Raw genomic sequence first — 27,500 nt, forward strand, 5'->3', positions numbered from 1 at the left:
AAGGAACACTCTCTGTGCTTTCTCACATCTTTCTTGGCTTCATCTGAAAGAACAAATGGTGCTTCTGTCCGTCTTCAAAAACAACCTTCCTCTCAGGGATGGATTCATCTGCTGCAGCATCCCTCAATCCTTCACAGCATTATTCTTTATCATTTCTTTCTAGATCATGTCAGGTTTCCTGGTAACTTTCCTCTGCCTGCCTGTTGTGAAGCATATTTTATGTGAGAAGAAGATAAACACACCTTTTTAGGGGATGTCTTTTCTACATGAAATCTCAAGGAGGCTTTTCTTCACCAAATGAACCTGAAGATAACATTTTCCAATGTCTGGAAAGAAGCCCCACTAGTTTCTATTCCACAGAACACGCTCATGTTTCTCATCTCAAACATGAAAGCTCTTCTCTAAATTTTACATGAACAAACCACAGTCATGGCTGATGCAGGTGGCTCCTCTGTCTGGTTTTCAAACCCAAAACGGTCCTGCAGTGACAAAAACAATCTTCTCAGTACAAGAACATTCAGGAAGACAAAGTTACTTCCTCATTTTTCTCAATGTCGACTGTTTTTCTGTTTTTAGAGACCATGAGGCATTTCTGGAGTGTCTTCTAACGTCTTTCAGGATTTGAGACACATTTGTTCAGCTTTGGTTTCTTTTACTGTCAGATTCCGGACGGCAGAAGATCCAGATCCTTGTGTGACAGACGGACAGACACCAGACACCAATCAAATCTGGCGCTGATGGTGCTTTCATGTTAGTGGGAGCTTGTTAGATCCCTCCTTGCTTGCATAAGCCCCTCCTCTTGTCAGTTCCTGGCCCGGAGGTGCTGATACTGATCTGAGAACTAGCGCCACCATGCCCCCCGAGACGGGGGAGCTGCTTTAGCTCTGAGCTGACCCCCTCTCCCCATGACTGCACCAAATTCAGTTATTGAAACCAGAAGCAAACACATGGTTGGTGTGGAGGCAGAGTGGGCTGACTCATGGAAGTGCTTCATCAGACCCCCACAGCCTGATGGATCCATCCGGGAAACTGATGACGGCTCATCAGAACTCTATGAAAATCTCTTGATTATGAGTGTGGAGTTCACATGTGTGGGTGTCACTGGGCACTGCGAGGGTAGAAGGCCTCGCAGGTTCTGCATGTGTGTGCACGTGCATGTGCGTACATCCATGAGTGTGTGAATGTGGAGCTTTACACAAACACTCCTCTGCTCTCTCTGTTTGTTTAGGACAAAAAACCACGATTGAGACCAATTTATGTCATTATCCATCTGTGCCCCTCACCAGCTGTTGCTAGGCAGCAGCTGACATCATGTTGTAAATAAAAGCAAAGCAGCACGTGCACGTTCTGTGTGTGCACGTGCACGCTGTCACAGCATGGGCCCAGTTCATTCCGTCTGTGTCTGTCAGGAGTCACGCATGTGGACATCCGCGTTCCAGCTACTCCAGTCTGACAGGACCACTATGCACGGAAAGCAAAGAGAAGCTGGAGATCTCCAGAGGAGGGGGCTCTACATGGTGTGGTGGTTAGAACTCTTGCCTCACAGAAAGATGGTTCTGGTTCTGTTCTGTTCTTTGTTTTAGGGTTTGCGTGTTCCCCTCATGCATGTCTTCTGTCCCTCAGCACATGTCCAGAAACATGCTTCATAGGTTGACTAGTGACTACATTGTCCCTTAGATGTGCATGGTTTTTGTGTGGGACTGTGATGGACAGGTGAACTGTCCCAGGTGTGCCCTACCTTCCCTCCCCAGTTGTTGAGCAAGGCTTCAGCATCCTCATGACCTTGAATAAAATAGTGAGTCGCTGTTAAAGAGTTTCTGGTTTCAGCTGTTCCTGATACAAAGTATTTCTGGTTTCTGATGTGTTTAGTTTAATATGTTTCTGGTTTAAAGTTTTACAGTTTTCAAGGGTTTTAAGGCTGTAACGACCTGAACCACCCAGGCTGAAGTGCGCCTTAGTTCAACAGTGGCTGAGATAGGCTCCAGCAACTTCGTGATCATGGATGGATGGAGGTGTTTCATGTGGTGGTTCAGTGCTTCATAGAGTTTCATGTAGTGGTTCGGTGCTTCAGAGTGTTTCATGTAGTGCTTCAGTGCTTCATAGTGTTTCATGTAGTGCTTCAGTGCTTCATAGAGTTTCATGTAGTGCTTCAGTGCTTCATAGTGTTTCATGTGGTGGTTCAGTGCTTCATAGAGTTTCATGTAGTGGTTCAGTGCTTCATAGTGTTTCATGTGGTGGTTCAGTGCTTCATAGTGTTTCATGTAGTGCTTCAGTGCTTCATAGAGTTTCATGTAGTGGTTCAGTGCTTCATAGTGTTTCATGTAGTGGTTCAGTGCTTCATAGAGTTTCATGTAGTGGTTCAGTGCTTCATAGTGTTTCATGTAGTGGTTTGGTGCTTCAGAGTGTTTCATGTAGTGGTTCAGTGCTTCGTAGTGTTTCATGTAGTGCTTCAGTGCTTCATAGTGTTTCATGTAGTGCTTCAGTGCTTCATAGTGTTTCATGTAGTGGTTCAGTGCTTCATAGTGTTTCATGTGGTGGTTCAGTGCTTCATAGTGTTTCATGTAGTGCTTCAGTGCTTCATAGAGTTTCATGTAGTGGTTCAGTGCTTCATAGTGTTTCATGTAGTGGTTCAGTGCTTCATAGTGTTTCATGTAGTGGTTCGGTGCTTCAGAGTGTTTCATGTAGTGGTTCGGTGCTTCAGAGTGTTTCATATAGTGGTTCAGTGCTTCATAGTGTTTCATGTAGTGCTTCAGTGCTTCAAAGTGTTTCATGTAGTGCTTCAGTGCTTCATAGTGTTTCATGTAGTGCTTCAGTGCTTCATAGAGTTTCATGTAGTGGTTCAGTGCTTCATAGTGTTTCATGTAGTGCTTCAGTGCTTCATAGAGTTTCATGTAGTGGTTCAGTGCTTCATAGTGTTTCATGTAGTGGTTCGGTGCTTCAGAGTGTTTCATGTAGTGGTTCAGTGCTTCATAGTGTTTCATGTAGTGGTTCGGTGCTTCAGAGTGTTTCATGTAGTGGTTCGGTGCTTCAGAGTGTTTCATGTAGTGGTTCGGTGCTTCAGAGTGTTTCATGTAGTGGTTCAGTGATTCAGAGTGTTTCATTGACATAATGGCTTCAGCTGGTTTAGATAAAGACCACCTTGTGTCCAAACAGCAGCAGCTGCAGGACCTGATGAATATTTTGGGTCGTTTCTGGTTACTCTTGAATCTAAACAGTTTCAACTGTCTTTCCTCTGAACCAAAAGGGTTTTCAAACCCTGCTGTAGGTTCTGTCTGTGGCAGATATCATTATGTGATCATCATGCAGTCGTTTCTCAGGGTGTGTAATTACAGCATTGACAGATTTTAGTCACACTGGCTTTCCTGACAACACAACCTTCTGACCTCATGGCCTTGTCATTCAGGCAGGTGGGATGCACTGATCGATTCCAAAACAATGAAGAGGTGTGGCAGGTCTGACTGTGTCTTTGAACACGGAATTCCATCAAGTGACTCTTTAATGAGGAAAACTCTCTCTGGCCTGAAGTTTTATTTTTATCTTAACTACCCTACAATATCTGGAAGGGGAAATCTGGATAATACAGTGAATATGCATGATAGTATTAAAACTGTGACTCATGCAGATTCACTGCATGAAAAATACATGATCTACTTATGCAGGGCGGCATGGTGGCACAGTGATCAGCGCTCTTGCCTCAAAGCAAGGAGGCTCCGGTTCAAATTCTGGCTGAGAGCCTTCAGTGTGGAGTTTCTGAATGGAAGCTTGTGCTCAGTTTCTACACATCAGTCACGTTGCTGTTGTAGATGTTTACAATCATCAACATATTGGAAATATGATGTGGCTTTGCTCTGAAGCATGTGATCCCTTTGACTACAATATACGTAACATCAGAGTCTTATCCTGCATATGGACTTCTTCTGGAAGACAGACTGCGTGCTGAGAGGTTGCCATGTCTGTGGTCGGCCATCAGATCTCCCCATTTCTGTGTTGTACTTTTATTAGACAGAAGCCTCTAAACTGTGAATCTTTTTTATGCAGAATTGCAATCAATAGTCTCAGAGTTAACCAGCCGTCATCCATACATCCCAAGCCCTCATTGTTTACAGTGGAAGATTGACTGCTGCAGGTATGGCTGTAGTCAGTATGGGAAGTACTTCAGTTTTCTCACACCAAAGCTTAGAGGTGAATTTCTAATGAACTCCTGCAGCTCTGCAGAAACTATGTCCTAGAAAACAGCATAATGATCATTTAAAGACCACTAAATGCTTTGAAAATAGTTAAAAAGACGATCGGAGTGGGACTTGACCCCCTCCACTGGTTGCCTGTATTAATGTCACCTGTTTGGACTTGTTATGTGTATAAAGACACCTGTCCACACAATCAGCAGTCAGCTCCAACAAAGATCTCACCTGATGGAACAAATGGTGTAGAGAACGTTAAGCAAACAGCCCAGATCTACACGGGGAACCTGGTCAATGAGCTGAAGAGAGGTGGAACCACATTGTACTACAGTAGCAAAGGTTACCATGGTAACACATGTATAGATGCAAGGATTCAAATCCTGCAGAGCTCCAGAGACCACCTGGATGATCCAGAGGAGGATTGGGAGAAGGTCATGTGATCAGGTGAAACCAAAATGAACCTCTTTGTCATGAACGCAGCTCGCCGTGTTTGGAGGAGGATCAATGCTGAGTTTCTCCCAAGAACACTGAAGGAATCTGAGGATACTTGGTTCTAAATGAGACAATCTGGATGTCCTTCCATCTGAACTGTGTCCCTCATTAATCCTTCATCTTTTCTCTCCGCCCTCTTTTAGCCGCCAGCGCCTTGCCTGAGGCGTTTGTTTGTATCTCCATGTGGACTCGTATGGGGACGCTGCAGACATGAGCCACCCCCTCAGAGGGGCTTTAAGCTCTTACATAACTGGTGTCCTCTCAACTTGGAAGTGTGCTTTCGCCCCGGATCAAGACTTCACAAGGTTACAATCCCACAAGCCCCTCTGATGGCTTTGGTGGGGGTGGGAGGTGGGGGTTTGGCAAAGAAACATGACTGATGGGAAAGGACAAGGATGAAGGGTGTGGAGGAGGAAGTAGGAATGTGATTACCGTGTGGAGAACCCAACTGGTGGGACTTGGGCATGGGGGAGGAATCAGAGATGAATCAGTTCAGACAGATGGGGGGGCTAGAAGGGCTCTCCCCATGTCCTCAGTGTTTGAGCAGTTTTTCTCTGCTCATAAACGTGTCAATTGGAATCCAATGATCTGGTTTGGTCGGCTGTACAGAGCTGCTGCTGCAGTCGTGTGGCACCATTCTACTCAAAACGGAAATATGACACCATTTTCTTCAATGTTCGGACACAGAGTTTCTGATAAACCAGAGATTCTGATAGAGCAGATTTTCTGATAGAACAGAGATTTTTATAGAGCAAAGTTTTTGATAAAACAGAGTTTCTGATAGAGCAGAGTTTCTGATAAACCAGAGATTCTGATAGAGCAGATTTTCTGATAGAACAGAGATTTTTATAGAGCAGAGTTTTTGATAGAACAGATTTTCTGATAGAGTAGAGTTTCTGATAGAACAGAGTTTCTGATAGAGCAGAGTTTCTGATAAACCAGAGATTCTGATAGAGTAGAGTTTCTGATAGAACAGAGTTTCTGATAGAGCAGAGTTTCTGATAAAGCAGAGTTTCTAAAAGAACAGAGTTTCTGATAGAACAGAGTTTCTGATAGAACAGAGTTTCTGATAAAGCAGAGTTTCTGATAAACCAGAGATTCTGATAGAGCAGATTTTCTGATAGAACAGAGATTTTTATAGAGCAGAGTTTTTGATAGAACAGATTTTCTGATAGAGTAGAGTTTCTGATAGAACAGAGTTTCTGATAGAGCAGAGTTTCTGATAAAGCAGAGTTTCTAAAAGAACAGAGTTTCTGATAGAACAGAGTTTCTGATAGAACAGAGTTTCTGATAGAACAGAGTTTCTGATAAAGCAGAGTTTCTGATAAACCAGAAATTCTTATAAAGCAGAGTTTCTGATAGAACAGAGTTTCTGATAGAACAGAGTTTATGATAGAGCAGAGTTTCTGATAAAGTAGAGATTATAATAGAGCAGAGTTTCTGATAAAGCAGAATTTCTGATAGAACAGAGTTTCTGATAGAACAGAGTTTCTGATAAAGCAGAATTTCTGATAGAGCAAAGTTTCTGATAGAACAGAGTTTCTGATAAAGCAGAATTTCTGATAGAGCAAAGTTTCTGATAGAGCAGAGATCTGATAAAGCAGAGTTTCTGATAGAACAAAGTTTCTAATAGAGCAGAGTTTCTGATAAACCAGAGATTCTTATAAAGCAGAGTTTCTGATAGAACAGAGTTTCTGATAGAACAGAGTTTCTGATAAAGCAGAATTTCTGATAGAGCAAAGTTTCTGATAGAACAGAGTTTCTGATAAAGCAGAATTTCTGATAGAGCAAAGTTTCTGATAGAGCAGAGTTTCTGATAAAGCAGAGTTTCTGATAGAACAAAGTTTCTAATAGAGCAGAGTTTCTGATAAACCAGAGATTCTTATAAAGCAGAGTTTCTGATAGAACAGAGTTTCTGATAGAGTAGAGTTTCTGATAGAGCAGAGTTTCTGATAAACCAGAGATTCTTATAAAGCAGAGTTTCTGATAGAACAAAGTTTCTGATAGAACAGAGTTTTTGATAAAGCAGAATTTCTGATAGAGCAAAGTTTCTGATAGAGCAGAGTTTCTGATAAAGCAGAGTTTCTGATAGAACAAAGTTTCTGATAGAGTAGAGTTTCTGATAGAGCAGAGTTTCTGATAGAACAGAGATTCTTATAAAGCAGAGTTTCTGATAAAGCAGAATTTCTGATAAAGCAGAATTTCCGATAGAACAGAGTTTCTGATAGAACAGAGTTTCTGATAAAGCAGAGTTTCTGATATAGCAGAGTTTCTGATAAAGCAGAGTTTCTGATAGAACAGAGTTTCTGATAGAACAGAGTTTCTGATAGAGCAGAGTTTCTGATAGAGCAGAGTTTCTGATAAAGCAGAGTTTCTGATAGAACAAAGTTTCTAATAGAGCAGAGTTTCTGATAAAGCAGAGTTTCTGATAGAACAAAGTTTCTAATAGAGCAGAGTTTCTGATAAACCAGAGATTCTTATAAAGCAGAGTTTCTGATAGAACAGAGTTTCTGATAGAGTAGAGTTTCTGATAGAGCAGAGTTTCTGATAGAACAGAGATTCTTATAAAGCAGAGTTTCTGATAAAGCAGAATTTCTGATAAAGCAGAATTTCCGATAGAACAGAGTTTCTGATAGAACAGAGTTTCTGATAAAGCAGAGTTTCTGATAGAGCAGAGTTTCTGATAAAGCAGAGTTTCTGATAGAACAGAGTTTCTGATAGAACAGAGTTTCTGATAGAGCAGAGTTTCTGATAGAGCAGAGTTTCTGATAGAGTAGAGTTTCTGATAGAGCAGAGTTTCTGATAAAGCAGAGTTTCTGATAGAACAGAGTTTCTGATAGAACAGAGTTTCTGATAGAACAGAGTTTCTGATAGAGTAGAGTTTCTGATAGAACAGAGTTTCTGATAGAACAGAGTTTATGATAGAGTAGAGTTTCTGATAGAACAGAGTTTCTGATAGAACAGAGTTTCTGATAGAACAGAGTTTCTGATAGAGTAGAGTTTCTGATAGAACAGAGTTTCTGATAGAACAGAGTTTCTGATAGAGTAGAGTTTCTGATAGAACAGAGTTTCTGATAGAACAGAGTTCCTGATAGAACAAAGTTTCTGCTGGTCCATAGCGGTGCAGAAGCAAAAGTGGGTCCACAGTTTTCATTTCCTAACATAACTCAGGGAAGACTTCTGAAAGTTGGCGTGACTAGAGCTGTTATGTTGTGGGATTTTTGATCACCGCGGTGATGAACCAGCAGGAGGCACGGCGTGGCGGTTATCTGCACCCCCCCCCCCCAACACAAAATCCCCCGGCTGCCGCGTCGCAAATGAATACAATTACAACGCAGTATTCTTTATTAAGAAATAACAGTAACAACTAACTACACTTATCTAACTAATATATCTAACTATATACCATAGGTGGTTTAGAATGACTGTGTGCGTGTGTGTGAGGAAGGAGCACACATACACGTGTGTTGGGGGTGCATGTTGATTCTCTAGCTGCATGTGAGGCTTCACCTGTGCTCTCTGGTACAGACATCTTCTCAGAATATTATATATTGCTCAGTAATAAACAGACTGCAGACACTTTGTCACCTTTCTGGTAGCCATGAAGCCTGAAACCCATGAAGAACGCGGGGCAGGAGGCTCCGCCTTTGTTTATACAGACACGTAACTTTACGCTGCACAAAATAGTTCCCAAACAAAACATGTAGTGATATTCATGGAAATCTAACAGGTCATGTTTGGTGTTACAGAGTGAAGGAGAACAGTAATAACCCCCCCCCCCCCCAACACAAAATCCTTCGGTGTGCAGCCGTGTCTCAAGAACGCACAGAGCTTGTAATGGAAATGACTACAATGGAAATAAATAATTAGAACGCAGTAAATTTTTGTGTGTGTAGAGGGAGTGAAGGAGAACAGTAATAAAATGTTTCCCCCAGAAACCCTTGAAGTCTGAAGACAGGACTAGAAAATGTAAATTATTAGCAAAGACGAATGTGTGTAACCCTTGTGCTATCCTAGGCACTTTACCATTGGGAGTTGGGTCATCTAGACCCACTAGACAGTGCTCTGAACCTTTTTTCTTCAATGATTTGTGATCTTCACTGGTGTCCATGGATTACATGAAATCTTTCCACCTTTATCCACCTTTGTCTTGGTAGGGAGAACACGTCAATGGACGGGGGGGGGGGGTCATAGGATAGCACAAGGGTTAGTGTGTTGATTAGAGTTCCAATCATGCACCATATGCAGAACTTTAAAAACCAAGAGTGCGGTGATGCGGTGATGTGGTTATGGTCACACCCCTAGGCGTGGCCTAATCTGGCTATTTAATATATCAGTCTGAGCTTGAGGGGTCTTTTTTAACAGTTCCTCATTATCTTTAATATAAGTGTGACATTTTATTCAATACAGATTATGGATGGATTTCCAACTGTGAACATGGAGGGGGGGTGGGGGTGTCTTCTTCCAGTCTCTTGTCATCATTTAGAATTCCAGCTCCTTTACTTTGACACTCCTGTGTGCAGAACATGTTTGCAGTGGAATCACTGAAATGTAAAGACGTGACTCTACAGCAGGCGTATTGCTGGAATTCCACGGTAAATTTATGATCAGCAGATGAAATGGGACCCAGCCTCCCTGGGGAGTAATCCTCCGTGTCTGTCTTCCCCATCAGCAGCCTCTCCGTGATCAGGATACCTGATCAGGAAATCCCTCAGAAATATCAGTGAAGGATCAAGATCACGGCTGCTCACCAGTCATTCTGTTCTGTCTCTGCTGCCTCCAAGTCTTAGTCTCTTTTTCTGTTTCAGTTGGAGCGTTCACATCCCAACAGCTTTGATGCCTTGCTCCAGGGCACTACAAGCATTCCATCATGCCAGTATGAAAACCACTTGAACAGCGTAAATGTTTGACTCTGGGTCCATCCTCGTGTCACGTCTGGGTTTGGACGGGTGCAGGACTGTGCCGTCATCCGGGTCTGCTGCCTCAGTGGACCCTGAAGGCTTCTGGATGACGTCTGTCTGTCTGTATGGAGGCCGGCATGGACTCTACTGCGGGGTGGATGAGGGTCTGGTTCTGGAAGCCGCATCCTGGTGACTCAGTTTTAAAACTGATCGCCTGTTTTGGACTTTTCAGCTGGCCTCATCCAGAACACTTCCAGAACCACGAGAAAGTCAAACCCTTTCCAGCTGGCTTCATGATAATACTCCCAGCTGTGTGGGGGGGTTCGGCTTTGTTCAACCCATACTCTGAAATCAGGTGATGGATCAGGACCAAAGCCATCGGGTCAGGGAGATTTCCTGAGGGAAACCAGAACTTGTCCTGTTCCGTTGACGCAGAGCTGAGGAACAGCGGAGTTCAGTCTGCCTCTGGATTAGTGCATGTGGACAGACAGACAATAATCTATTGTTGTAATCTCTTATCAGCAACAGGATTATTAGCTGGATCATGAGATCAGATTGGGTCTGGATTATGGTGGGGGCAGGTTTGGGTCCTGTGAGCTTCATTGCTCTTTCAGTTTTTCTAGATTGTTAAGAGACTTTTCTTGAAAGCTGCTCTCCTTTTCTCTAAACTGTGAACACAAACTGCAAATTTTAAACTACAGTCGCAAAACGTCAGACGTACAACAGTTCAGTCTGTGCTGAAGATGAACTTTGTAGTGAATCCGTCACGTTGAAAAGCAACATCGAACAGAAAACAATGTTCAGGACATGAAGCTGGAGAAAACTGGTGCATTTAGGACTTGCACAAAAAGGAAAAAACAGAAATATTGTGTATTTACACACAGGATTGTGAAAACAAACAGGTGTTTGTTGGTCACTTCCTCACAAATGACCAATCAGTGGATTTAAACTCCTCTGAATCTCCATGAGCACCACTTCCTGCAGTCAGAACTTTGCTCCATCCATCCATCCATCCATCCATCCATCCATCCATCCATCCATCCATCCATCCATCCATCCATCCATCCATCCATCCATCCATATATCCATCCATCCATCCATGTCTCCATCCATCCATCCATGTATCCATCCATCCATCTATCCATCCATCCATGCATCCATCCATCCATCCATCCATCCATATATCCATCCATCCATCCATCCATATATCCATCCATCCATCCATCCATGTATCCATCCATCCATCCATCCATCCATCCATCCATCCATATATCCATCCATCCATCCATATATCCATCCATCCATCCATGTATCCATCCATCCATCCATGTATCCATCCATCCATCCATATATCCATCCATCCATCCATCCATCCATCCATCCATCCATATATCCATCCATATATCCATCCATCTATCCATATATCCATCCATCCATCCATGTATCCATCCATCCATATATCCATCCATCCATCCATATATCCATCCATCCATCCATATATCCATCCATCCATCCATATATCCATCCATCCATCCATATATCCATCCATCCATCCATATATCCATCCATCCATCCATGTATCCATCCATCCATCCATATATCCATCCATCCATCCATCCATATATCCATCCATCCATCCATATATCCATCCATCCATCCATCCATCCATCCATCCATATATCCATCCATCCATCCATATATCCATCCATCCATGTCTCCATCCATCCATCCATCCATCCATCCATCCATCCATCCATCCATCCATCCATCCATGCATCCATCCATCCATCCATCCATATATCCATCCATCCATCCATATATCCATCCATCCATCCATATATCCATCCATCCATCCATCCATATATCCATCCATCCATCCATATATCCATCCATCCATGCATCCATCCATCCATCCATCCATCCATATATCCATCCATCCATCCATATATCCATCCATCCATCCATCCATCCATCCATCCATATATCCATCCATCCATCCATATATCCATCCATCCATCCATATATCCATCCATCCATCCATATATCCATCCATCCATCCATATATCCATCCATCCATCCATATATCCATCCATCCATCCATATATCCATCCATCCATCCATATATCCATCCATCCATATATCCATCCATCCATCCATCCATGTATCCATCCATCCATCCATATATCCATCCATCCATCCATGTATCCATCCATCCATCCATATATCCATCCATCCATCCATCCATATATCCATCCATCCATCCATATATCCATCCATCCATCCATCCATCCATCCATATATCCATCCATCCATCCATATATCCATCCATCCATGTCTCCATCCATCCATCCATCCATCCATCCATCCATCCATCCATCCATCCATCCATGCATCCATCCATCCATCCATCCATCCATATATCCATCCATCCATCCATATATCCATCCATCCATCCATCCATCCATATATCCATCCATCCATCCATCCATCCATCCATCCATGCATCCATGCATCCATCCATCCATCCATCCATCCATCCATATATCCATCCATCCATCCATCCATGCATCCATCCATCCATCCATCCATCCATATATCCATCCATCCATCCATATATCCATCCATCCATCCATCCATCCATCCATCCATATATCCATCCATCCATCCATCCATCCATCCATCCATGCATCCATGCATCCATCCATCCATCCATCCATCCATCCATCCATCCATCCATCCATCCATCCATCCATCCATGCATCCATCCATCCATCCATCCATCCATCCATATATCCATCCATCCATCCATATATCCATCCATCCATCCATCCATCCATCCATCCATCCATCCATCCATCCATCCATCCATCCATCCATCCATCCATCCATCCATGCATCCATCCATCCATCCATCCATCCATATATCCATCCATCCATCCATATATCCATCCATCCATCCATCCATCCATCCATCCATCCATCCATCCATCCATCCATCCATCCATCCATCCATATATCCATCCATCCACCCATCCATATATCCATCCATCCACCCATCCATATATCCATCCATCCATCCATCCATCCATCCATCCATCCATCCATCCATCCATCCATCCATCCATATATCCATCCATCCATCCATCCATCCATCCATCCATCCATCCATCCATCCATCCATCCATCCATCCATATATCCATCCATCCATCCATGTATCCATCCATCCATCCATCCGTCCATCCATCCATCCATCCTTCCATCCACCCATGCATCCATCCATGCATCCATCCATCCATCCATCCATCCATCCATCCACCCATCCATATATCCATCCATCCACCCATCCATATATCCATCCATCCATCCATATATCCATCCATCCATCCATCCATCCATCCATCCATCCATCCATCCATCCATCCATCCATCCATCCATCCATCCATATATCCATCCATCCACCCATCCATATATCCATCCATCCACCCATCCATATATCCATCCATCCATCCATCCATCCATCCATCCATCCATCCGTCCATCCATCCATCCATCCATCCATCCATCCATCCGTCCATCCATCCATCCATCCTTCCATCCACCCATGCATCCATCCATCCATCCATCCATCCATCCATCCATCCATCCATCCTTTTATGTCAGACTTGTTCTCGTTGGTTAATCCTGCAGCTTCTCTCTCTGTCTGTGAGAATTCATTGTTTTTTTTCCGAGCTCCTGCGAGCGATGAGAAGAATTCAAAATTTTGATCTAGAAAGCTTAAAACAAGCTTTGGATTATACCCGATTACTGCCTTTTTCTAGGCCAGAACTCTGCATTAGGAGCTTTAGGAGGAAGAGGCTGTAGTTTCCTGGACGGCCTCTGACATGTGACAGGGATGAGAGGAACATACATGTTCTCCCTGCAGATTAGTCAGCTACAGCCTAGAGAGTCTGTGACAGCCTGAGCATCCACCTGAACATCCGCTGACCTGCTTCTTCAGCGCTTGTGTGTCCACCCCCCCTCACTGCTCTATGACAGACACTTCTGCAGACAAAGCCAAACATCCGGCCGAAGCAGGGCAGTGATCACGGTTTCTGCTCCCAGAATTCATTTCTGTCCTACAGAGAAAGCCAGCTCCTCCTCTTTTCCTGAGGATCTTTTTTGTGCAAAATAAATGAATACGATTCAGCAAATCTTTTGTCTCTGAGCCTCATCCTTCACTTAAACACCCACTCCAATGAAAATGGTGTTTTTGGTGTTTTAACACGTTCTAGTAGCCTTTTTCGTTCGGAGGACAAAATAAAGATTAAAATAGCATTTCTGAGTACCGGTATATTTTTAAATCATTGTAAATCAGAAGCAGATGAAAAAAGACAGTTTGAAAAAGCTTGTTGGTGTGACGTAGGAGCTACTATCAGCAGATCACAGTCTCCAAGCTCCGCCCCTTTCTGATCACCTACCTGCAGATCCATGAAGGTCTTTGTTTTCCTGGTCTGAGCTGGAATCTGGACCAGAACTGGACGGATGGATGGTTCTGATGTTGCTGCCATTTCTGTTGCACCGCTAATGTTAGTTTGGGGGGTTAGGGGCGGTAAGCTAGTGGGAGAGCGGGTAAACAAAAAGATGATAGGAAACAAGGGAAGACTTACGTCCCGCCCACAACTCTCTCACTGCTCTGCAGAAACTATGTCCTAGAAAACAACACAGGTTTATCATTTTGGCTAAATTCGGCATCATCATAATTGAAAGAATGCTTTGGAAATATAAAAATATAGAAGTGGAACTTTACTGAAAACATTCTATATACCGTATTTTCCGGACTACAAGTCGCCCTTTTTTTCATAGTTTGGCAAGGGGTGCGACTTATACTCCGCAGCGACTTATATTAGAAATAAATTGAAATAAATACATTGTTAACCCTCCTGTTATGTTCATCTGTGAGGAACAGAGATGATGTTCCTGGGTCAATTTGATGTATGAGGTGTCTTAAGTGTTCAGAGGATGTTAAGTGACTCAGAGAATCAGCAAACCTTTTTTTTACAGTAAGATCTTGAAGGCTAACAACATAATATTCTATTTTCCAATGATTTCATAGATTCAGAAATGCAATAAAAATGAAAACTGTTTCTACAAATACAGGATGAAAACAGAGTATTAGTTGGCCAATGATGCTTCATGAAAGGAATAAATAAATCTGAGAAAGAATTACTGTGAAATTATGAGATAAACTATGCTATGATTGTGTCATATGAGTTATTATATCTTGGTCTCAGATTTTGTCAAATAAATTTCACGTCAAAATGCGACTTATAATCCAGTGTGACTTATCTGTGTTTTTTTCTACTTTATAATGCATTTTTGGGCTGGTGCGACTTATACTCCGCAGCGACTTATAGTCCAGAAAATACGGTAGTTCCAGCCTGAAACCTGACCACTACAATGTATGGAAGTTCTACCCAGCTTCTTTATTTGTTCTGAACCTTTTATGCTCTGGATCATCCATCCTTTAACAGCAGGGATGCAGGGAAGCTGAGGCTGCTGGAATCCCACCGAGCTGTGGTTCAACGGGCAGCATGCCCCTGGTTTGATTGCAGCATGACTGGCTCTGCTTTGACAGCTTTAGTTTGAAAGAACCAGAAGAACTGTGGGATCTGCAGGAAAACAGTTCTGCCATGTTGAAGCTGCAGGGACAAGCTGAGATTCTCTGGGCTTCCCACTCCCACCGGCACCACCAGCAACTCCTGTTTAGTGTCCATCCATCACTCTTCAGAGCACACCAACCCAGCAACAGTTCACCCCGGACAGGTGGCCAGTATACCGCAGGTCAACTCCCCTCTATTCCACCGGCTGCCATTCTCAGAGATCCTTGTTTCGTTTTGGAAATCTGGAAAGGCTCCATCCATGTTTCTGGACTTGTTTAGTGTGTCCTGAGGTTCTGAGCTGCCTCCTGCATCAGCGCTCTGCTGGATTTGTGCTGCATGTTGATGTACCTGCTTCAGGCCTCAGCCGGCAGAACAGAGATGCTTCACCGAAACCTGACAGCAGCCTCAGGACGTCAGAAGCTGATGGAGGGAGCTAGAGGAGGGGCTCATGCCCCCCCCCCCCCGCCTTGCACTCAGCACAAACAGCAAGCCATCAATCCGTCAGGGTCTAAACATAGCCTCAGACAGGATGCTGATATCCCAGCAGGCTTAGCGGTACCCAGGTGTGTGGACGTCACACACCAGAGAAACACCATGAGCGGGAAATTCCACTATACACCCAGATGGGAATCATCCAGGAACCCCTGTGGAAGATCCCAACAGTTACCATGGACTGGGATCATTCAACTTTCAGATTGTTACATGAGCGTGTTAGAAAGAAACAGTCATTTGTGAGTGGACTGAGAGGAGGGTAGAGGGAGGAGAACATCTTCCTGGAAATCCTCCAGAATCCAAACCTCACCTTTGAATGTGGAAATGCAGCAGCGTTCTCATGAATCTGTTTGGTTGTTCTTCTCTGGATGTGTGACCACATCAGAGCAGCTTTCTGTGGAGAGTAAACGGCAGAGCTGTGAGGCTCCGTCCTCCTGCAGGCCTCAAACGGCTTCTCTGAGACTTCAGGAGGAGCAGCAGATGAATCCTGCTGTTTGCCTTGGGTTTCTCCAAGCTCCGCATTTGCACTCCATCAGCATGAACCTGTTCACATTTGGCTTTGGGAATTCCAAACTCTCCTCCACATGAGCTCCCCCCACCGAGGCTCTACCCCACCCATTGTCAAGGGCAGCCCACTCCCTTAGGTCTTCTGCGATAAAGTCAGACTGTGAGGGACTGAAAAACTACCCAGGGTTTGCCCTACCTTCACCCTACAGGAGGTGGGATAGGCTCAAGCAACCCCGTGACCCTGAAAAGGAATGAGGGGGTGTAGAAATAGCATTGATGAATGCAATTTGAAACCTTTCAGGTTTCCTGTTTGCATCCAGAGACGACTATGTTCCCCTCAAACGTCCTGTCTCGTTCTGGACGGCTGTACTGATGCTGCTTCTTCCGGTTAGTTGAAATTGATTCTTCTGATGCAGTTTGTGTCTGTGTTCCCAGGATCCCTCAGCGCAGAAGGTGGGCGGAGGCAGGAAGAAGACGGTGTCCTTCAGCAGCATGCCCTCAGAGAAAAAGGTTCATTTCCAAATCCTTGCTTTGGTGTCAGTGAGTCTGTGGAACCGTTTGGAGAAACTCATGTCAGTCCTCCCAGGTTCTGCTGTGTGTTTGGGGTGAAGCAGACGGACAAGCAGACGGACATACAGACGGACATGCAGACGGACATGCACGCAGATGCTAAGTCTGCTGCTCCTCTGTTGCAGGTGAGCAGCGCAGCCGACTGCTTGGCCTTCATGCAGGGGGGATGTGAGCTGAAGAAGATCCGGCCCAGCTCCAGGGTCTACTGCAGGTTCTACATGCTGGATCCAGACCTGAGCTGCCTGCGCTGGGAGCCGTCCAAGAAGGATGGGGACCGGGCCCGGCTGGATGTGTCCAGCATGCGAGAGGTGCGCACTGGGAAGAGCACGGAGACCTTCCTCCACAACGGCCCCTTGTTCGAACACCTTCCCGAGGAGGCGGCCTTCTCCATCATTCATGGGGACGACTACCAGGTGAGGAGGGACCCACTGCAGGGCAGGACTCAGCAAGCGTCATCTAAAACCCCCTGTTCCCTGCAGTCTCTAGACCTAGTTGCCTTGTCGGCAGATGTTGCCAACATCTGGGTGACAGGTCTGCGTTACCTGCTGGCCCACCCCTCAATAATTGGAGGGGCTGGAGTAGGGAGCCTGGAAGGAGGCCCCGGTGACGGGGGTATCGCGGCAGTGGAAGGGAGCTTGGGAAGCAAGATGAGGAGCGACTGGCTGAAGACGGAGTTTGCAGAGGTGGATGAAGACGGCTACGGCATCGTGTCGGAGGACGTGGCGGTCGCCACCATCTGCAAACTGTGTCCAGGCATCAGGGAGGCAAAGGTCAGTGAGGGGGGGTATTCTATTCATAATGCTGCAGATGTTTGGCATGCATACATGTCTGATGTCAGAGGAGCTGAAGAGGAAATATGAAACCCTCAAAGTGAAGCAAGGCAAAGTGTTCAAACCCATGTTTGAATCAAAAACCAAACAGGATTGTTGGCTTTTGAAAATTCCTGTTTCAGCAAATATTTTCTGTTCAAGTGATGACAAATGAAGTAACGCTTAATGAAGATGATGAAGATAAAGTTAGTTTAAAGAAGTCAGCGCAGTGATACAGAACATTTAAGCTATGTGACCGGATCTTCTTTTTTAGGCGTGCGTTATCACTTTTTAATGCACACCCAGCAGCCAATCAGAATACAGTAATTACCCGGACCGTGTAGAATAGGTAGTGTTAAATGACAGGAGGCGCCACATCCATGGAACAGGGAACCTTCTGGTAATTGTAGTTGTAAACACTCCGTACGCCGTTCACTGTCAAAGCTGAGCAGTTCAAAGTAAATCCTGGCGTTGCTCCCTGAACTCATCGTTCATGCTTTCCCTTTTTCTATTTTTTAATGTCTTGTTTCCAGCTCAAATCTGCCTCTCTGGCGCCCACTAGTGGCTTTAGGACTTGATGTGTTTAGCTTGAAAGTCCGTCAGTGTGAGAAATAAAACTTCAGAGCCGTCTGATGGCAGTGATGGTGCTGATCTGTCAGCTGCACAGACTTTCTGGTTTGGTTGCAGATTCACTCTGGAGTTATGGAAAGCTGCTTTCTTTACTCTGAACAGGAACATATTTGAGCCCAGATGCTATCAGAGGAGGCCTCCTTCATGCCGGGGCAGACATGATGATCCTTTTGTTTTCACATTTCCGTTGCATTCCTGCAGGAGGATGATGCTGCATGCTTTCCCTCTTTTCTGTCACTGAACAAATGTTTCCAGGTTCGTCTGCGCTTTAAGGAGATCCAGCGCAGCAAGGAGAAGCTGACCTCGCATGTTACTCTGGAGGAGTTCCAGGAGGCCTTCTGTGAACTTTGCACCCGTCCTGATGTCTACTTCCTGCTGGTGCAGCTGTCCCAGGACCGCGAGTGCTTGGACCCACAGGACCTGCGGCTCTTCTTGGAGACAGAGCAGGGTTTGTCTTTGGCCACGACCGAGGGCTGCTGGGACCTCCTCAAGCGCTACGAGCCCTCCGCCCAGGGCAGGGAGCGGGGGCTGCTGGGGGTTGACGGGTTTGCACGCTACCTGCAGTCACCGGAGTGCCAGCTACTGGACCCGGAGCAGCTAGCCGTTTGCCAGGACATGAACCTGCCTCTGTGCCATTACTACATCAGGTGATTAACACTCCCTCCACACATTCATGTGGCATTTTATCAGCCTCTGCCTCTGAGTTGACGTGCGTCAAATTTTCTGCTAGCTGCATGTGACGTATGTTCTTAAAGCTGAGCTCCAGTCAAAAAAGGTTCGCCTCATCGCTACATGGAGGACACAGATGATGTTGCCATGACGACTCTGTGGCTGTGTCCAAATCCCTTCACCACTCACTACATAATGCACTCTATAGGGCGTTAGGCATTTTGTAATGCTGTCCGGATCTGCAAATCCAGAATCCAGTGTCCTGAAGAACTTCTGTGAAAAACCAGTGTGCATCGCTGCTCACTAGATTGGCGAATATAGACCACAATTGTTGTGAAAAAAAGTGTTAAAATGTATTTTTTTAATAAACCATCATCAGAACACAGTGAATTCATAAATAGTTGTTGTAAAACGCTCATATCGATTCGATTTTCCCTTTGGGGAATCTATGAAAATGACTATTATTGACTTCACCCACTGTTAACATCAGCATCACACGGCACAGAAGTGTCAGCTGATACACACCAGAGAATTACGCTTGATGCGAGCACAGATGAACAAGTGACTTTCCTGACGCCGCTGACGAGGATGCAGGATCCTTTTCTTTCAGTCAGGAGAGTCAGTCCAGGTAAAATCTCCTGAAGAAAGAAATGTCTCCCTTTTTATGCTTCCTATATTGGAGGAAAATGATTAACCCCTGTTGGTTCATACAGGGTCTTTAAAAGAGCAAAGGTCACAGAAAGGCCAAAGCGTCTGTGTTTAGCTGACCAGTTTACAATCGGTTTGCTCTAGTAACTCCATTGGACCAAGCAGGAAACCCGACCAGGACCAGACCAGGAGCAGACCTCAACCAAGCAAAGATTGGACTTGGGTCGTATCAGGACTAAATGTACCAGAGCTGATTCTGTCTCGCTGTTATATAAATCTGAAACCAGGTTCCAATAAGAATAATTTAGTTAACCTGGTTTAACCGGTTGATCCTTTTGGATCCTTCCATCGTGATCACCTTAGACTGCGTCTGTTAACCGAGGAACGTAAAAGTGACGGCGCGTCTGTGGAGCATCGTCCTCATGACCACTGAGCCTCCATTCAGAGGTGCTGAACCACAGGGGACGCACGCAATCCTCAGGAGCCAATCAGGATGCAGACATGACAGTGAGCCTGGTGTTTGACAGACGATAGGGAGGAGTGACTGTTGTGTGCTTCTCCCCTCAGCACCTCCTACCGTTCCTACCTGCTGGACGACCAGGTCCACGGCCGAGCAGACTTAGGGGGTCTGATCAGAGCCCTGCAGTCCGGCTGCCGATGCCTGGAGCTGGGAGTGACCGACGGCCCTGAGGGAGAACCTCTGCTGGGGGTGAACTACGGGCCTGACATTTCCCGACACCACCCCCACCATGCCCCCGTCACCATCCGCTCCGCACTGGAGGTGGTCAACAAATACGCCTTCCTGACCTCTCAGTACCCGCTGCTGCTGTATCTGTGCCAGCGCTGCTCCCCATCCCAGCAGTGCACCATGGCGCACCACCTGAAGAAAGTCTTCGGTTCTCGTCTCTACACTCCAGAGGGCCTGTCAGTGGGCCTGGGGGGTCGGGCCATAACTTTGCCGTCTCCTGAGCAGCTGAAGGGACGGATCCTGTTGGTGGCAAAGAAGCTCCCTCCAGAGCACGAGGGCTCGGACGGGGAGGTGTCTGAGGAGGAGGAGGAGATAGGAGGAGGGGGACCCCTAGCAGGAAGAAGAATGACTATACCTGGTGAGGAGGAGCTGGGCGTGGTCTTGGTAGTCCCTCCCCCTTCTCAGCCGAGAAAGCTCCGTCTCCACAAAGAGCTTTCAGACCTGGTGGCGGTGGCTCGGACCGGCAGCCGCAGCTTCTACACTCAAAGAGCCGGATACAAGAAGGCCCAGCAACAGTCCCCCCCCAGCAGCCCCGTGTCTCCTGGCTCTCCGCTCCCCCCAGAGCTGCCTTACTGGACCATGTGCTCCCTGGGGGAAGGAGAGGCGGGGCGGCTAACAAGCGAGAGCCCAGAGGAGCTCGTTATGTTCACCAAGCGTACCCTGACCCGGGTGCGGCCCAGCTCAGTGCGTCTGGACTCCAGCAACCCTAACCCCCAGGGATATTGGAAAGGGGGGGTCCAGCTCGTGGCCTTGAACCAGCAGACACCCGGCGCCATGCTGGACCTTCACCGAGGTCGCTTCTCTCAGAACGGGGGCTGTGGTTACGTTCTCCGCCCGGCCGTCATGAGGGACGAGGTGTCGTACTTCAGTGCCCACACGCACGGCTGCGTGCCGGGGGTCCCACCGCAAACCCTGCGCATCAAGGTGCGCCAGCTCTGCTTCCTGAAGCGAAATCCTCCGGGTGGCTACAGGTCACGGGATGAACCTGCTCTCTGTTCCACTCTGCAGGTGATCAGTGCCCACAATCTTCCCAAGCCTCAGGGATCGGGGGCCAAAGGGGAGGTCATCGACCCGTATGTGGTTCTGGAGCTGCACGGAGTTCCAGCCGACTGCGCCGAACAGCGGACACGCACGGCTGCACAGAACCAGGACGACCCCATGTTCGATGAGACCTTTGAGTTTCAAGTAAGCTGTGTGTGTGCCGGGTAGCGGTCCTGCTGAGACCCCCCCACCATCTGCAGGTGGTGCAGCCAGACAACCATGATGAAAACTATGAACACTTTGCACTTTCTGGAAATTCCAGAGAAGTGTAGGATCCCAGATTTGAATCATCCACATTCAGTCTGATTTCTGAAACTGGGCCAAGATCCATCTGAGACCACAAAACCCCCCGATTGTCCCTCATGTCTCACAGGGAAATGCTTTTGCTGCTTTGAGGCTTTTAGCTTCCTAAACTGGAGACACAGTTCTCATTTATTTGTGTTCTCTGATGCCATAACTATCACAGCAAAGAACATTTAAATAAAGTCTATTTTGGGAGAAGGTTCTGACTCAGTTCTACCAGCTGGGTATTTCCTGCAGATCTCAGTCCTGCTGGTTTGTTGGGGTTCCACACTATTAAAGGAAACTACCAGCAGTGCGTTAGAACAGTTCGGTATGGATCTGGTATCAGTGTAAGGTGACATGTAGAATGGGGCTGGATCCAGAAGCAGGACAGACCCGTAGGTGGATGAAATAATAGTCTTTTATTTAGTTCCAGTGGTGGTGGAGGGTCCTCGTTTGAGAGGCCCGTGGCTTGGATGGATGGCGGATGGATGAGGTGCTGGAAGAGGTGAAGATTGAAGAGTGGAGCCTTGCTTGGTGTCCCGATGGATGACAATTGGTGGCCAATGGTGGAGGTGAAGCTGGTAGCAATTCCTGAAGGGGCAAAACCCAGAGTTGGTAAGCGTTTAGGTAGAAATTGGCATTTGGCATAAGGCTTGACTTGAGAGCTTAGCAGGAGTCAGTACTCTACAGCAGGAAGCAGATGGACTGACGTCGGCTGAAGGGTGAGGAGCCCAGATAAAGGGGCTGATAGATGGCAGGTGTGAAGATGGTCCGGCGGTGGGAGTGGGAGCAGACCAGGATCCTGACATGAGGATCTGAGAACAGGAGAAAGGAAGATTTCTTCTGCTTTTATTTCTGTTCTGAATGTGCTGCAGCTTTCTGACAGAGCAAAGGACGGTTCCACGGACGGTACTTTTCATTTCTAACCTGCAAAATAAAAGTTCTGTATAGAGGTTTGTGTCTAAGCAGGCATTATAAAGTGTTTCTGTTAAGCTTTTTACATAACTTGAGGGCAGGCCTTTAATAATCCCAGTGCACACTGAATGTGGTTTAGATTTGGAACACAAATCTGATTCTTTGTTGTGTTCCTAACAGGAAACCTCCCAGACTCCCATTTCAGAGGAGGAGATGCTCCAAAACATAAAAATGCTGCATTTGAAGCTGAACTTCAGCCAAAGAGGAAAGGAAGACAGATATTATCTGTTGAGAATTTTACACCAGGCCTTGAGTTTTTAGCATGTCCACACAAACAGGACAACTGTCCGGCAGTGGTCCCTAGGACCTGGAGGACATAAACTAGCTCAGAGCTGAAACTGGCGGTTGGTGCAGGACGGAGCTGCAAACAAAATGAAGGTTGTGGATTTATCCCGATGGAGGAAAATCCACACTGAGCTGGATTTCTGCAGCTCCACATGTGGATTTGTGCTGTTCCCACTGTGTGTGTGTTTCTGCCTGCTGAGTCATGGTTGGAGGCGGGCTTCATCCTCACCTGTGCACAGGTTGGTCTCCACAGTGTTTGTGTGCTGCAGGAGCAGACCCACAGCCCGGATTCTGCTGCCCTCATACTGCTGTCCTGGTAACCCGAGGTGCAGGGAGGAACCAGAAGGCTTTGTTCTGCAGCCGACACAAAGAAGAACCGTCCACACCCAGAAATCGGAGTGTGTCACGCAGGAGTGCACTCAAAACAAAGACAGCTGACTTTACGCTGCCAGGAGCCCTGAAGGAAGGCGTGCAGCGCCAGCTTCTGAGAACTGTGGGCGTGATTACAAAGAGCACGAGCATCTTCTCACCTGTGCTGGTCAGGCTGGGACAGTCCTCATGGCATCATGACCTGCAAACTCAAACAGGTTTAACTCTGGTCTGGATGTCGCCACATCAGACTAACACAGAGGCAACTAGGAGACAGTAATGCCATCATCCTGTCCCACTTTTCTGTCTCATAAACGGTAATACAGAAAGCACAACCATGTTTTGCTGTTCCTTCAGAACACGATGGTTTGTTCAGTTTGTGCCTCAGAGGAAAAAGTGACACAAAAAGTTCCTCCGCCTGAAATCTCAGCAGAATCATACGACTGCATTTTGAGTAAAAAACTCACTTTCATTTAAGGTCATTGTGTGGGCTGCATGGTGGTGCAGTGGTTAGCGCTCTTGCCTCACAGCAAAAAGGCCCATGGTTCAAGTCCCAATGGGGGACCCTTCAGATGAAAACACCAACCCTTTGGTTTGTGTAGCAGATCAGCGAGGAAGATGTTGTGAGGAAAAATGGTAACACTGTTAAATTCAGCTTCATGATGTCTTTTAATTGTCTTTTCTGAAGTCTCCATGGCTCTCGTCAGGCTGCAGCTCTCTGTCTTTGCATGGTGATCATTAATGCAGGAGTTAGTGCAACGTGTGAGCAAGAAGGTCAACTGTCTCACAGCTGAGCTCTTCATGTCTGAAAACATGTGAAGATTCATAAAACGGTGTTTTTCAGCCAGCAGGTCCTGATCCTGGTTTCTAAACGGTCTGAAGTTCCAGTAAAGGTTTCTGTACTGTGAAGTGCATGAAGGGATTGTTTAAACTTCATTCCCTTCAATGTAAAAATGAAAAATAGAAGCAGACTAACTTAGACTTGGTTCAAAAACTTCTCGTCCTCTTTCGCCACCTGTGTCCATCTTTTTGCCACGTGAACTGATGGACACACATGGGTTAGTTGTGGACAAACTACGACGAGCACAAACGACCAACAACCAAAAAAGCACTCGGGTTCAGATCAAGGAGGCCATTCCTTTCAATCTCACCTTGCCAGGTGCCCTTGTTGTTGCCCATGTGGGCACTGTAGTCCCCCTGGAGGACAATGGAGTTCCCCATTGGGTCCCTCTGTGAGAGACACCAAGAAGGCCGGGTACTCTGAACTGAACCTACGATTCCCATAGTTGTGCATTCCAAAAACAATATCTGTAGGCTGTCAGAGACAGACAGAGTCCTGCCCCCACCTTAAGGCGAAGGGACATGACCCTCTCGTCCATGGGGGTGAACTCTATCACCTGCCAGCTGAGCTGGGGGTGTAAATGTTTGGACATCTCTGAAGAACTATGCCATAATTTGACAGTAAAACAGATGTTCTCATCTTATTGCGTCACCAAAGAGTGAACACAGGGAACGGCGTGGAAGACTGTGGAGAGAGCAGCCATGTTGTTGGTTTAGAGGCTGTGATGCAGAGACTGGAGGCAGCAGAGATGAAGATGCTGAGGTTCTCTGTGGAAGAGACCAGGACGGATGAGGAGTGAGGACATCAGAGGAACAGATCATGGTGGATGATTTGGAGATAAAAGCAGGGAAGCAGATGGAGACGATTGGGAGGAAGAACAGTGATGATGATGATGATGAAATGATGCTGAGGATGGAGCTACCGGGAAAGACGTTTAGAGGACCAAAGAGGAAATGTATGGATGTAGACAAGGTGATGACTTGAAGGTGGTTGATGTGATGGAAGATGATACAGAGGAGACGTATTGATGGCAGTGATGCCCTTAGAGGGAGCTGTTCAAAGATGAGGAAGAATACAAACCTAACTCAATAATCATGATGTACTGTGATGTTTGACCCCTCCCTCTCTGTGCAGGTCAACATGCCGGAGCTGGCCTTGCTGCGCTTTGTGGTTCTGGACGATGACTATATTGGAGATGACTTCATCGGTCAGTTCAGCGTGGCCTTCGAATGCCTTCAGCCCGGGTATCGGAACGTGCCCCTTCTTGGTCTAGCGGGAGATCCTTTACCCCACTCTAGCTTGTTTGTCCACATCGTCATCACCAACCGTCGTGGCGGCGGGAAAGCTCAGCGGAAGGGGCTGTCAGTGAGGAGGGGCGGGCGCCGAGGGAGGGAGTACGTCTCACTGAGGCATACAGGCATCAAGGTGGTGGATGAGGTCTTCAAACAGGCCAACGGGCCCCTGAAGGAAGGGACAGACCTACGGGAAAATGCCCAGGTACAAACACACACACTACACAAACATGCACACACATGCAGGACCATTGTCACCCCAACTCCTCAAATATAGATATATGGTAAATGGCGTTTACCTGTATAGCGCTTTCTACCTTCAAAGCCCAAAGCGTTTTACAGTCACAGACCCATTTACTTACTCACACACTGGTGGGGGCTCCGCTGCCGAACACTGACAACATCCCTCCCCAGTGGTGAGGTGGGGTCAGTGTCTTACGCAAGGACACTTTGACACATGGGTGTGCAAGGCAGGAATCAAACCTGCAATCTTACAATCAGGAGTCTACCGCCCTATTATTGCGCCACAGCTGCCCCATGGGTAAGAACCCCCCTCCCCCCTCCGCCTCACATATTGATGCTTTGGGTGAGCCGTGCTGCCTGCTCCAGTGAAATATTTTTGGGAAAGTTTAATAGATTCTGACTCTATAATATTAATATTAATATTATAAACTAATAATATTAATGTTACAAAAATAATAATATCTTATAATATCTAATAATAACCTTCCTCCAGCTCTCTCCAGGTTAAAGGTGTGCACAGATAAATCCCTTTTTGCTGTTGTGGAGTGACAGCAGAGGAAATCCCAGCCTGGGTTTTAAAACCTGCCAAGCGTCACAGTATTTGTGATTTGACATTTGAAGCCAAACCTTCACTGAGCTTCACTGCTCTCTTAACTCTGTCAGGTTCACACACAAACCCTTCATTTTATCAGAAAAGCACAGATGCTGACCTTTACCCTGTCCAACACTCCCACCGCAGAGGACATTATTAGGGGCAGTACCAACCAGAAGACTGAACTTGGCACTAAAATAGTCTACTGCAGTGTTTTTCAACCTTTTTTAAGCCACGGCACACTTCAACCTTGACAAAAATCCTGCGGCACACCGGCATTAAAAAAAAAAAGAAGGAGAAACTGTCTGTATTGATCAACAGTCCCTCCATGATCTCACATGCCTTTTTGTGATAATTGTGGCAGAAAAGGCTGGAAGCTGCAGCTGTTTTTTAAGATGTAATAAAAGTTAAGTTAAAAGATTTAAAAACTGTTTGATTTGTGGTTTCACAACGTTAAGAGGAGAGAGTCATGCGCCCAGACGCTCACACTGTCACTTTAACCCAATGCATCATGGGAGATGTAGTTAAATAATCCGCCGAACGCAGAATGACTAGCGTCTCTGAGCTTCATTGTTTTGTTCACTTGTTCCACGGTCCGACACCGGATTCTGTGGAAAACTACACCGCTAAAGAAGAGCTTTAGCTGGTATTTTTCTTAGAACTCAGCGACTTTTTCAGCAGAATTCAGAACAAGGAAGTGAAAACTTTAACCACTTCTGATTGGTCAGACTGATGACATGTGATTAAGATCCCAAGAATGATTGGTGGAGACAGTTAAAGGGGCGGAACTTTTCCTAACACAGCTGAAGCTGCGGCTAAATCGCGGTACCGTCATTCTTATCAAAATGTCTTTAATAGAATCAAATAAACACAAAGAAAAAACTATCTTTCATATTCCCAATTTCTTAGTGTTTTATCAGGGCCTGTTTGGATGAACACAGAGCTGATTTCCTGGAGATGGAAAATGTTGTTAAATCAGTTAATGAGGGCAATTTTCCACGGCACACTTGACCATCTCCCACGGCACACTAGTGTGCCGCGGCACACTGGTTGAAAAACACTGGTCTACTAGACCTGTCAGGTTTTATCTTCTTCTATCTGGTCAGAGCACACGGTTCAGTCTGGCTCTCACCTCTATCCATTGGAAGATGGGGGCAGGCTGACCTTAACAGAACAACCCCAACCAGATGGCGCTCTTTGTTTCAGCAAATTCTTCTTTTTGTTGGATAAATACACCAATGATGAGTAAAACCAGAGATTCTGTTTTTTTATCCAAGTCAAGCATCTTT

At 46.0% G+C, this 27,500-nt stretch overlaps 1 protein-coding gene across 3 annotated transcripts in view; it reads left to right on the forward strand.

The window, feature by feature from the left end:
• Positions 1-27,500, forward strand: part of plcl1 (phospholipase C like 1) — a 78,879-nt gene that overhangs the window by 37,894 nt on the left and 13,485 nt on the right. For all 3 annotated transcript variants that reach the window (XM_023950517.2, XM_078939026.1, XM_078939027.1), the window contains exons 2-8: positions 16,650-16,724; positions 16,910-17,197; positions 17,264-17,554; positions 18,479-18,870; positions 20,108-21,212; positions 21,297-21,473; positions 25,219-25,581. In XM_023950517.2, coding sequence (XP_023806285.1) covers positions 16,650-16,724; positions 16,910-17,197; positions 17,264-17,554; positions 18,479-18,870; positions 20,108-21,212; positions 21,297-21,473; positions 25,219-25,581 — 2,691 coding nt within the window. The remainder of the gene's footprint in view (positions 1-16,649; positions 16,725-16,909; positions 17,198-17,263; positions 17,555-18,478; positions 18,871-20,107; positions 21,213-21,296; positions 21,474-25,218; positions 25,582-27,500) is intronic.

Source organism: Oryzias latipes, chromosome 21 (assembly GCF_053564925.1).
Source record: "Oryzias latipes strain Hd-rR chromosome 21, Olatipes_Hd-rR_3.1".
Lineage (NCBI taxonomy): Eukaryota > Metazoa > Chordata > Actinopteri > Beloniformes > Adrianichthyidae > Oryzias > Oryzias latipes.